This window comes from Balaenoptera borealis, assembly GCF_965194805.1.
Source record: "Balaenoptera borealis genome assembly, chromosome: 11".
NCBI lineage: Eukaryota > Metazoa > Chordata > Mammalia > Artiodactyla > Balaenopteridae > Balaenoptera > Balaenoptera borealis.
The window spans coordinates 9169592-9181271 of NC_138868.1; the positions used below are offsets into that span (position 1 = coordinate 9169592).

The following is an 11680-nucleotide window of genomic DNA, read 5'->3' on the forward strand; positions in this document are numbered from 1 at the left end:
ACCAGGAAGCGCCGCTGTGGGAGCCAACCGCCCAAGCCCCGCCTCATCCGGCGCGACCCACGAGCGTGGAGACGTCACTTCCGGGCGCGGGATTTATTCAGAGAGGCCAGCGCCGCCTCAAAGCGGCAGGTACAGCGAGTAGTCCGAGAGCGCCCAGCGGCGGGCCGGGCGGCCGGTGCGGCCGATCATGGGCAGCTTCTGCACGTAACGAGAGGCCGGGCTGGGCCCGTACGGCGCGGGGAAGGCAGTCTGGAAGAGGCGCCCGCGGCATCGCCTCCCTGCTTGCCGCCCGGCGATGATGAAACGGAAGTGAGGGGCCCCCCGCGGGGCGAAACGGCTCTTCTGGAAGACGTCGCGGGTGCCGGCGCCCGGGCCCTGCTGCCGGGGCGCCCCCCGCGCCCGGTGCACGCGCGGCAGCGGCCTGCTCTCAGAGGCGGCGGGCGCAGAGGCCGACGGGGGGCCTCCGCCTCGGGGGCTCTCGTCGCCCTGCGGGCTGACCATGGCGTTGGCGGTCAGCTGCGGCATCTTCCGCACCGAGTCCGGGGCGGCCGCCGGCTCCTTCTTGTCCCCAGGCGGCCGCGGGGCCGTGGGCGCGGGCTGACCCGTGCCAAAGCGGGTGGCCAAGCTGTCACCGAAGAAGGCGTAGAGCTCCCGGTAGATGTCCGCCAGGGTCACCGAAGCTGAAGGAGCCTCCGGTCCCGCGCCTCCTGGCGGCAGCGGGAGACCAGACCCAAAGCCTGGCTCTGCGCTGCCCCCGGAGGGAGACTCCTGCAGGAGAAGGCTGTCCCAGGGCAGGTCGTCTGAGCGCCGGCACCCCCTGCTGCCTGGCCCACCCTTGTTGGGCTCTGCTGCCTGGGCCTTCATCTTCAGCAGTCGTTCTACGGCCACCTACAAGAGCAGAGGGACTAGGATACGAGGACCCTGGGCCTGTCAAGTGTCCCAGAGTAAGCCAGCTGAGCTGCTGTGCTCACGCAGGGAGGAGAGGCTGGAAGGGGCGGGCACTCACCAGAATGGCTCCATAGACTTTGTGCCCATCCGCTTTAACCTGGGCATTGGATACTGAATAATCATCTAGCACAGCCTGCAAATTTGTCCAGTAAGTGGACAGGTGTGGGTACAGGACTCGCTCTACTGCCTGGAAGGGAGAGAAGAATGCAGTGAGTGCCTCTTTTTTGCTTATTGCCTCCCAAGTACCATTTCCCCTGAAAGATCTACTTTTATCTCCGGTACTGAATTTAGGGCTCAATCCTAAATTCCCTGCTTGGCATATTCAGCCAACGTTTGGAAGCTCCTGGATGCCCAAGCCTTAATTAAGCACTGGGAACAAAGATCGGGTACAAAGACATACAAAACAAATACAAAGTGACCCCACTATCACTGACATGTGTGCCAAAGGCTAAGAGGGTGTAAGTAATGCCCCCTGGTAACAGAGAAATTTAGTGGCCAACTGCTACCCTATACAGCCAAGTAATGTCCTGGCGTAGATGTAACCTGGAACTCAGTTCAAACCACTCGTGCAAAAACAAACAACTGATCAGAGACCTGGACTCTGATTATATAATTTTAAATCCTATGTTTAATTTAGGTGAAAGCAATTAAGACTTCACAGAGCAGGTGATGTCTGTGACAGGCTTAGATGGATAAGTTCTTTGGTTAGCCACAGACTGAGAATTTGAAAATGTTGATAAAATTAACAAGTTCCTAGAAAAATAAAACTTAATGCTGATTCAAGAAAGATGAAAGCTTGGGACTTCCCTGGTGGTCCAGTGGTACAGAATCCACCTTACAATGCAGGGGATGCGGGTTTGATCCCTGGTCAGGGAACTAAGATCCCACATGCTGCGGGGCAACTAAGGCTCTGTGCCACAACTACTGAGCTCGCGCGCCTCAACTAGAACCCACGCGCTCTGGAACCCACGTGCCACCACTACAGAGCCCACACGCCCTGGAGCCTGCACACCACAACTAGAGAGAAGCCCGCGTGCTGCAACGAAAGATCCCGCCTGCCACAACTAAGACCCAACGCAGCCAAAAATAAAGAAAGAAAGAAATTAAAAAAAAAGAAATATGAAAGCTCAAATAATTCTGTAACCATAGTAGTTAAAAATAACCACAAAACACCATGCCAGAATTTACAGTCTACAGACATTCAAGGAAAAGAGCGTCTCAATAAAATAAAATAAAATTTAATTTAAAAATATAAAGTATAAAAAATAAATACTCCCTCCCTACCTCATCCCATAAAGCCAGTATAACCCTGATACTAAAACCATGTAAGGACAGTATGTGAGGAAACTTAATGATTGATTTCGCTCATAAATAGAGATAAATCATTTAAAATTTTAGTAAAGGGCTTCCCTGGTTAAGAACCCGCCTGCTGGGGCCTTCCCTGGTGGTGCAGTGGTTACGAATCCGCCTGCCAACGCAGGGGACACGGGTTCGAGCCCTGGTCCAGGAAGATCCCACATGCCACGGAGCAACTAAGCCCGTGCGCCACAACTACGGAGCCTGCGCTCTAGAGCCCGCGAGCCACAACTACTGAAGCCCGCGCACCCTAGAGCCCGTGCTCCACAATAAGAGAAGCCACCGCAATGAGAAGCCTGCGCACCGCAACTAGAGAAAGCCCGCGCGCAGCAATGAAGACCCAACACAGCCAAAAAAATAAAATAAAATAAAAAATAAAAAAAAAAAAAAGAACCCGCCTGCCAATGCAGGGGACACGGGTTCGAGCCCTGGTCCAGGAAGATCCCACATGCCACGGAGCAACTAAGCCCGTGCGCCACAACTACTGAGCCTGCGCTCTAGAGCCCGCGAGCCACAACTACTGAGCCCATGTGCCACAACTACTGAAGCCCACGCACCTAGAGCCCGTGCTCTACAACAAGAGAAGCCACCGCAATGAGAAGCCCGCGCACCGCAGCGAAGAGTAGCCCCCGCTCGCCGCAACTAGAGAAAGCCCATGCACAGCAACAAAGACCCAATGCAAACAAAAATAAATAATAATTTTAAAAATAATAATAATAAAATTTTAGTAAAGCCAACAGTATATAAAAAATGTATTATATTCCAATAAAAGTTTTGCATTTTTTTAAAGACTATACCATGACTAAATTGAGTTTATCCTAGAAATGTAAAGATGGTTTACTATTAGAAAATCTATATAGGGAATTCCCTGGCAGTCCAGTGGTTAGGACTCAGCGCTTTCACTGCCGGGGCCGGGGTTCATTCCCTGGTTGGGGAACTAAGATCCCACAAGCTGTGTGATGCAGCCAAAAAAAAAAACAAAACAAAACACTATGTATACAATTAATCACATTAACAGATAAAAGCAGGAAAACCTTAGGATCAATTCAAAAGATACAGAAAGATCATTTGATAAAAGTTAACAAAAAGTAATAATAAAACTAAGAATATAATTTCCTTAACCTGAGAAAGGTATCTATCTATAAACACACAAAGTAAACATCAGCCTAAATAGGAAAGGTTACTGTTAACACTTTTTTTAAAATTGGAAATGAGACAAGGATGCCCATTATCATCATATGTAAAATTATATTAGTGATCCTAACAATAAAATAATAAAAAGAAATTAAAGGCATTAGGTTTGGGAATTCCCTGGTGGCCCAGTGGTTAGGACTCCACACTTTCACTGCCAAGGGCCCAGGTTCGATCCCTGGTCAGGGAACTAAGATCCCACAAGCCGTGTGGTGTGGCCCAAAAAAAAAAAAAAAAAAAAGAATTCAAAAAAATAAATAAAGGCATAAGGTTTTAAAAAAGACAAAGCTGTCATTATTTGCACATGATATGATCCACCTTAAAAACCCAGAATAATCCACAGTTAAAAATGACAGTTTAATAAAGTAGCTGAATCAATACACAAGTCAATTGTGTTTCTATACACCAGTAAGAAATTAATACCATGAAAAGAAGACACAACAGTGTCAAAAATAGCAAGAATCTAGGAATAAACTGAATAAAGTATTTGTAGGTTCTCTTCAGGGAAAATTATGAAAGGATCCTGAAAGACAGTGAAAGACCTAAAAAAATGGAGAGAGATGACAGGTTCTTGGACAAGAAAGACTTTCTAACTACAAATGGGAGCTCTTACAGCTCTGCGAGAAAAGCCAGGGTCCTCACCTTCCAGCCAAGGGCGTGCAGCCCCACCACAGCCCCGTAGTGAGAGCAGAGAGGCCTCACAGGATCTGCCAAGACCTTCTGCAGGGAGAGCAGGATCTGCTGATAGAGGCCACTTACAAGGTCCCCATGAGTCCTGCGGGAGCAACATTCAGTCAGGGGAATGAGGCACAGCACTGCCCAGCTGGACTCAAGTCCCAGCACACAGAGCAAACAGCACCTGTATGGCACACTGGGGTGAGTGAAAGAGGCGTCTGGGCCGAGAGGCCCAGGACCTGAGGGCTGACGGACCAAACCCCTGGCACGTTCGTCACCCATTTGTAGAATCCCCGGGTGCCACGGCACACCAGCTCGGAAGATCGAAGGGAAGAGGCTCCCGACCTCTCAACAGAGCGCCTCAAAGCCAGAAGTTTCACCCCATCTACCCCAACCCACTCAGCTCTGCAGCAGTCCTGCCCTTTGATCAGCACTAGGCCCAGCAGCTACCAGAAGATGTGGCTGAGCAGGAGGGCAGCTCCATCCCGCAGAGTCCAGTGGTCATTCAGCGGGTTGATGGAGGCAGCCAGTGGCTCCAGGACACAGTAGAGGACACTGCCTACCAGGGAGCGGACACAGGGCCCCAGGCAGAGGTGTGGGTTCCGAACTAGGCTCCGTGCCACTTGCAAGAGCCGGTGTAGCTGCTCCAGGTCGTGGCTTACAGATTTCACCTGTCGGGAGGAGAGGGCTGCTTAGGGGGACACAAGGGTGCACAAGAGCCTGCTCTTCTGGTGGCACCTGCCCGTGAGCCCCACAGGCTGCTGCATCATCTCCTCCCCACGAAACATCCTCCCCTGCAGTCTGGTCACTTACCCCACTGACCACATAAACAAAGTACGGCAGGAGCGCTGCGATCTTCGAGTTGGTCTGCAAGTCCTGGAGAGCAACCTGAAATGGAAGGGGCCACACTGCACGGTCCACCAGCCCCAAGTATAAACTGACATTTTTTTTTAAAGAACAATTTAGCACCTATGTAGTAAAATTTTATTAAACGTTCAAACTCTGTGACTCAGCAATTCTACAAATTTAACCCACTACAAAAGAAACCCACTCACACATACCCACATACAGATAGCACTATCTGTAATGTAATAATAAACTGAATACAACCTAAATGTCCAACATATTTTTAACTGAGTAAAGCAGTTATTCTAAAACCAGACGTTTAGTATAATACCACTGGTTGATGGTAAACTATGTATAGTTTATACATACAAAAAAAAAGGTGAGTGGGTGATTCTACAGAATTTCACTTTCTACTTTGTATGATTTTATATTACAGTACTTCTATTATAAACATATGCTGGTATTACTTTTTTTTTTTTTGGCTGCGTTGGGTCTTAGTTGTGGCGTAACTGCTCCTCCCTAGTTGTGGCGTGCGAGCTGAGTAGTTGCAGTACATAGGCTTAGTTGCCCCGTGGCATGTGGGACCTTAGTTCCCTGACCAGGTATCGAACCCACGTCCCCTGCATTGGAAGGCGGATTCTCAACCACTGGACCACCAGGGAAGTCCCCTGGTACTACTCTCATAAGCAGAAAAAAGAGAGTAGGTAAATGAGTAAAACCATCTTAGCCCTGAACCTCCACCACCTGTGCCCTTCCAACTCCTCTGGATAAAGACCCTAAGTTCAGGTTCTGTGAAAGCGGACAGCAGCTAGTGAGGAAGGAGCTCAGCTCCCAGGCCCCATATCCAGCCACTGCACTGTTGCCTGGGGACCAGCAGCCAAGTTTCTAAGGCAGGGAAGTATAGTAACAACAGTCCTAACTTTGCAAGGGAAGTAACAGCAGCAGCCAGACATGGAAGATGTAAAACCCTCAAACAGAGAGAGGCCACATGGTCAAGCAGACCACCAAACTAGTCCTCGTCTGACTCTGGACAGAAGAGGCCTGGCACGGGCACTGTCCAGCGGGCCCTGTGGAGCCCAAGAGGCTAAAGCAGCAGGGCTGGCATGAGGTCTGGCCAGGCACCCTAACCTGGCCCCCTCTACTTCCTCTTCTCCTTTCCCTCTCAAGTCCAGGCAAATGAAAGCTACCACGTGGATGCCCCATGTGGCTCCAGGTCAACAGATGCCCCAAAGGGTGGGCTCTGGATTAAGGCGTGGGGAGGCTGACCACCTGAGCCCCCCACAGGGCCCTGCTGAGCTGCCCATTCCCTAAGGAACAAGGGTTCCTACTAGAGTAGGCAGAGGAGTCAGCGCTGGCGGAGGGCCAGCCGCAGAGCAGCACGCCGCCACCAAGAGCAGCTTCTGCCCACATCAGTCACTCGGCGTTCAGAGGACAGAAGGAGGCACCTGAAGGAATTCCATGGGGACCTGAAGGTTGGACTTTGTGCCCCAATTCAGGCCCACGTGCGCACCTTCATCAGCTGTGGATCATCCCCCAGCACAGCCCGAGTCACTTGCTGGTAGTACTTGAGAAGGTCGTCAGTCAGTGAAGACACAGCGCTGGGCACTGCCAGAGGGTGGGCAGAAGGTGGTCAGGGTGGAGCCCTGCCCTCTGCCAGCCTCCCCGCCTGCCCCCAACAACCACCGCCATTCCCACACCCCCACAAGGAGCCCGTCCCGACAGGACGCCCGGAGCACGGAGTTGCCAGCCCCTCCGAGCAGCCCGCTCAGCCCTGACCTTGCAAGCTCTCCACGCCCAGCTCTGTACGCTGCCTCCCACCTGCCCTCTGCTGGGCAGACGCCTGCTTAGTCCCCGAGTTCCAAGGTCATAAGCCTCAGGCTCTGTGAAGCTCCATTCAGCAGACCCTGGAAGTGTGACACCGCAGGGACCCCAGCAAGCTGCCCAGACTTCTGTACTAGCACCCAACATGGCATCACGATCGGTCCTAAGTCTGGGGCGCTACCTCCAACTCTGAGGCCTCGGGGCAGGGAGCAGCGCCCACGCAGGGCAGGCACCCCTCAGGCACGGAAAATTCTTGTCAGGTGAAGACTCAGAGGTGCAGAGGCACCACCCTCAGCTCCTAAGGGAGGGACGTCCAGGCAGAGGGCCCATTCCCCGCACTGCCCCTTACCCGATCCTTGAGGGGCCAGGTTCCCTTTGCCATCTAGGTAGGAGACATGAACTAGAACCAGAGCGGAGAGATGGGTCAGCCTGGGGTTCTGCCCCTTGTGATACCACCCACCCTTCTGAGTTCCGCCCCATCCACCAGCCAGCCCATCACCACTCCTCCGACAACCCAACTCCTGTGCCCACCCCATGCAGGACCCCGGCGGTCACCTCTCACAGCTGTCTCGGCGCAGCCTTTGGGGATGTTGGTGGCCAGGGCCAGCTCCACCAGGTTCACCTCTCGGTCCTCGGGGAAGTAGAGCTCACCCTCCCTGGCAGGGCGCAGGGGCAGCGCCTCCTGGGACCCATAACCACACACAGCCTGAGTGAAGAGACGATTGGGCCGAATCCAGGGAGGGAAGAGGTGCTCTACCGACCAGGGCACGGAGCCTATGTTTGCGGGAAGTCCAGAGGTCCTGAGAAGAGGGGGGATGCCCGGGGATCCAGGCCCTTCACTGGGAACTTGGCTGGAGCATCCGGTATTCGCTGAGTCAAGGAGTAGAATGCGGTCCCTCCTCACGGATCCACAGGGACTCAGAACCCCACCCCCAGGCTGCTGGTCCTCCACCTCACACGTGCCCAACTTTGAAAACCCTCTTCTCTTCTAAACATGATCTTCCTCCCTGGACCCACCGCCCCGGAACAGCTATGCAGGACATTCTAACCCCTACACTTGTGCTCAGGCCCCTCCCTCACCCAGAATGCCCTCTTTTCCTTGTGACTTAGTCTAATCCCAGCCTCCCTTTCAGGTTCAGCTCAACTTCCATCTCTTCCAAGAAACCTCCCCTAACCTCCTGGCCTCCGTGGCCGCCTCTCCCTCTCTGAACTCCTGGCCCTTGGGGGCTGGGCCCGGCACATGTGCTGTGGTGGCTGTGACCTTCCCTCGTGTGTGCACTGGGTCTTCACATCTCGCTGCACTGCCAGCCCTGAGCTGGGCGTGCAGGAGGGCTCGTGCCAACTGAGCCTTCCGCAGCTGGCACCCCACTCACCTCCACGCTGCTCCATCTGAGGGCCCTGTTGAAATCCTCGACAGTCAGCTTCCGCCGTTTGGTGTGTTTCATGAATTGAGAGCTATTCTGGGAGGGGAGGAACAGAGTCAGTCAAGCGACAGGGAACAGGGGGCAAACAACTCCCAACGTCACATCTCCTCCCTGTGACTCAGTTTCTCACGTGCAGGATGTGACTATGAACCTGCCTGGCCTGCCCAGCACACGAGGAGGTGCCCAGCACACGAGGAGGAGCCCAGCACACGAGGAGGTGCCCAGCACACGAGGAGGTGCCCAGCACACGAGGAGATGCCCAGCACACGAGGAGGTGCCCAGCACACGGGGAGGTGCCCAGCACACGGGGAGGTGCCCAGCACACGAGGAGGTGCCCAGCAAGCGCTTTGTTCGCCGGAAGCCCGGCTGGCTGGAAGCGGGCTCTGGAGAGGGCGGGCACCGCCTCCACTGCATTCCCTCTGAGCAGGGAGTAGGTGCCTGACATGTACTTGCTGAATAAACCCCTGGGGGAGGGGGCAGTCAAAGGGAGGGACAAGGAGAGGGGGAGTGTACCTGGGTGGCCTCTCTGAGACGGTAGCACACGTCCTCCGCGAGCAGGGCCGCCACCTCATCGCTCAGCTCCAGGCCTGTGCTCTCTGCCATGAGCCGGACGGACTCCCGAGGGATCTCCACGAACCGCCGCTCTTCTCGCTCCGACATGGCCCCGATGGAGCTGGGAGCGGGGAGGGAGGTGTGAAAGGCCAGCCCAGGCTCCCTCAGAGCCTGGGAGCCTGACTCAAGGCCCTCGAAACCAGTCTTGCTGCTCTTGCTCCAGAATCCCTGAACAAGGAGTCACAATGGCTCTGAGTGTCCAGGTGAGGAAACCTGAGGCTCAGAGCAAGAAACAGACTTGAGCTGGACCAGAGGGCAGACAACAGTGCCACCTGAGAAACTGCCTGGCCTTGGGTTGCACAGAACTGGGTCCCAGCCCTGCTCTACCACCTCCAATGTGAACCTGGCTGAGACCCTCATCAGCCTGAGCCCTGGTAAAATAGTGGCAATAATCCCTGCCCTCCCTAACTCACAGGGTTGAGGTGAGGATGAAAGGAAATGAGGTAGGAGACACTCAGGGTCTAGAAAGCTACACAAATGGAAAATGTTACAATCACTACTAATAAACAAAAACTTCATGCCTTCTTCCTTCTGATCCTTGCTGCAACCGCTACGGACTAAACACTGATGAAAAGACTACTTTTACCCTGACAGTCCCTTGCTCAAAAGTCTTCAATACTTCTCCACCACTCATAAAAGGAAAGTCCCAACTCCCTGGCTCAGCATACCGTGTTTGGTCCCAAATCCCCACAGCTGATCAAGCTGACCCGTCCCCCCAGTAAGGCCGCCTCGTGTCTTCCAACCTGCCTTGCGCCCCACTGCCAGGGCTTGGGCTGGTCTGTCCCCCACCTTACTCCAAGCCCGCACACCCTCCTCTTTCTTTCCTAAAGCAGAAGCAGTCTGTCCTTTGAGGTCTTCCTGCCCTATGTGCCATCTGGGACTGTCAGGCTTTTAGTAGCTGGGCTTTCCGCCCATGTGTCTGGTCTTCCCCAGTTTGGCTATGAGCCCTAAACGCAGGAACCTGCTCTTCCGTTCACAGGATATGGCAGAATAAGAAGGCACGAAAACAGCAGCTGGTGACTACTCCAACAGCACAGCCCACAATTCGAAGGTTGGCCCTCACGGACCAAAGTGAGGCATCAGCACCATGGGCAGCGACGCCCACCCAGCTTCACAGTGACCCACCCAGGCACTGCCCCACCACTCCTCTCTGACAAGGCTCAGTGGGTCACCAGTGACCTCCAGGTCCCTAAATCCAGTGGGCACCCTACCTGGTCTCCCTGCAGCATTTCTCCCAATGGCTCCTCATTGCCTTTGGAATAAAAAACTAACCTGTGCCCCATGGCTCCAAGGCCCCGCATGTGTGGCTACATCTGCAAACACCTCTTTCCACTCTCTCGTGTTCTGCATACCCGTGGCCTCTTTCCATTTCCTCAAAAACACCTTATTTCAGGACATTCATACATTGTTTCCTGCACTTGAAACGCTCTCCTCCTCTACCCCCAATCCCTTTGTCCAGTGAGCTCCTAGTCGCTCCTTCAGATCTCAGTCTCAAATGTCGCTTGCTCAGGGAACTCGTCTCAGACCCCCACCATGGGCCAGTACTTTACCTCCCAAAGCAGTTAACAGTTTGTAATTATATACTTGTGTAACTTTCCGATTAACACCTACCTCCCCACTAGATTGTAAGCTCCACGCCAGCAAGGATCACGCCTTTTTGCTCACCTTTGCATCCCCAGCTGTCAGGCACTGCGTCTGCACATAACACGCCCTCAATAAACACTTGCTGAAAAAACGAATAAAGAATAGCGATTTTTCTAAGCACATGCTATGCCTGAGGCATCGAGCTAAGTGCTTTATATGGCTTACGCCTCATTTTGTCCACATTAACAATGAGATAGGTATTATGTAAGTATTATGTCTATTTCACAGCCAAGGAAATCAAAGCTCAAAGAGGTTAAATGTTAAATGACTTTCCCAAAATCATCTGGCGAGCACTACCTGGGTAGGGAGCAAGAACTCAACTATCGTTCTAATCATGAGGAGCGGCGGGCTGTGTGGGGAACAAGGCCTGGATTCCCAGCCAGGAGACTTGGCGTTGGAAACCCGCCAATGGATAATTGTTAAGCTTCTTTCTCCACCTGTAAAATGGGAGCACGAAGTCCTGCCCACACGGAAGGCGCCGAGGGGTTTTCCCTGTTACGTGCCCACATTACAATCCACAAAGTCCGGGCTCCGACCAAGGTCTCCCGCTCTTCAACCTCCTCTCCTCCACATCCTCAGCCACTAGCCATACTGTTAACGAGGCGTGGGAACTGACCTCTACCGGTCTCCGTGATGCGCATCCTCCCACCCAGCCTCGCTTCATCCTAGATCTAGAGGTGGTGGGGTACGGGGGAGGAGATCAGAGGTTACCGAACTTGGGTCACGTGGTCAGCGAAGGGGGCGGGCCCCCAGCGGAGCTGGCTCCCAGGCCGGTGAGCGCGCGGCCCACAGCAGGACGGGCCTTCGAGGGCCTGCTCACCTGAGGGCTCCGGCACGGCGAAGGCGGTTACCGAGACGGCGGTAACGGTGACGGTGACGGTGGTGGCAGCGGCACTGGCTCCCACTCACCCAGCTCGCACTAATTCCCTCTCTCGGCGCTCAGGCTCCGCCCTCTACAAACACAGCCAATCGACGAGCGCCTTGAGGAGTTCCCGCCCACCAGAAGACTACCCGCTACCCGATTGGCCACTGTGATGGCGCTGTAAAAGGCTCAGGGCGCCAGAGGTCACGTGATGCTGAAGACTCGCGCTTCTTAAAGCAACAGCTCTTGGGAGCTTTGCGGGGTGTGTATGGTTCGGTGTACGTTTTAATAACCATGTTCT

General features: G+C 53.8%; 1 protein-coding gene across 7 annotated transcripts; it reads right to left on the reverse strand.

Moving 5' to 3' along the window:
- Positions 1-74: 74 nt before the first annotated feature.
- On the reverse strand, positions 75-11476 carry TAF6L (TATA-box binding protein associated factor 6 like). 7 transcript variants are annotated; one of them, XM_082344101.1, is made up of 12 exons: positions 11338-11476; positions 10539-10599; positions 8775-8934; positions 8211-8297; positions 7393-7543; positions 7187-7237; positions 6527-6621; positions 4984-5058; positions 4621-4841; positions 4138-4270; positions 1007-1135; positions 75-888 (listed from the first exon to the last, which is right to left on the reverse strand). In XM_082344101.1, exons 2-12 carry the CDS (start codon positions 10544-10546, stop codon positions 118-120), a joined length of 1881 nt encoding a protein of 626 aa, XP_082200227.1. In that variant the 5' UTR covers positions 10547-10599; positions 11338-11476; the 3' UTR covers positions 75-117. The 7 variants fall into 7 exon arrangements, with proteins under 7 accessions (XP_082200227.1, XP_082200230.1, XP_082200228.1 ...); XM_082344104.1 differs by having other exon boundaries at positions 10485-10599; XM_082344102.1 differs by lacking the exon at positions 11338-11476 and adding an exon at positions 11134-11286.
- Between the last annotated feature and the right edge of the window lie 204 nt (positions 11477-11680).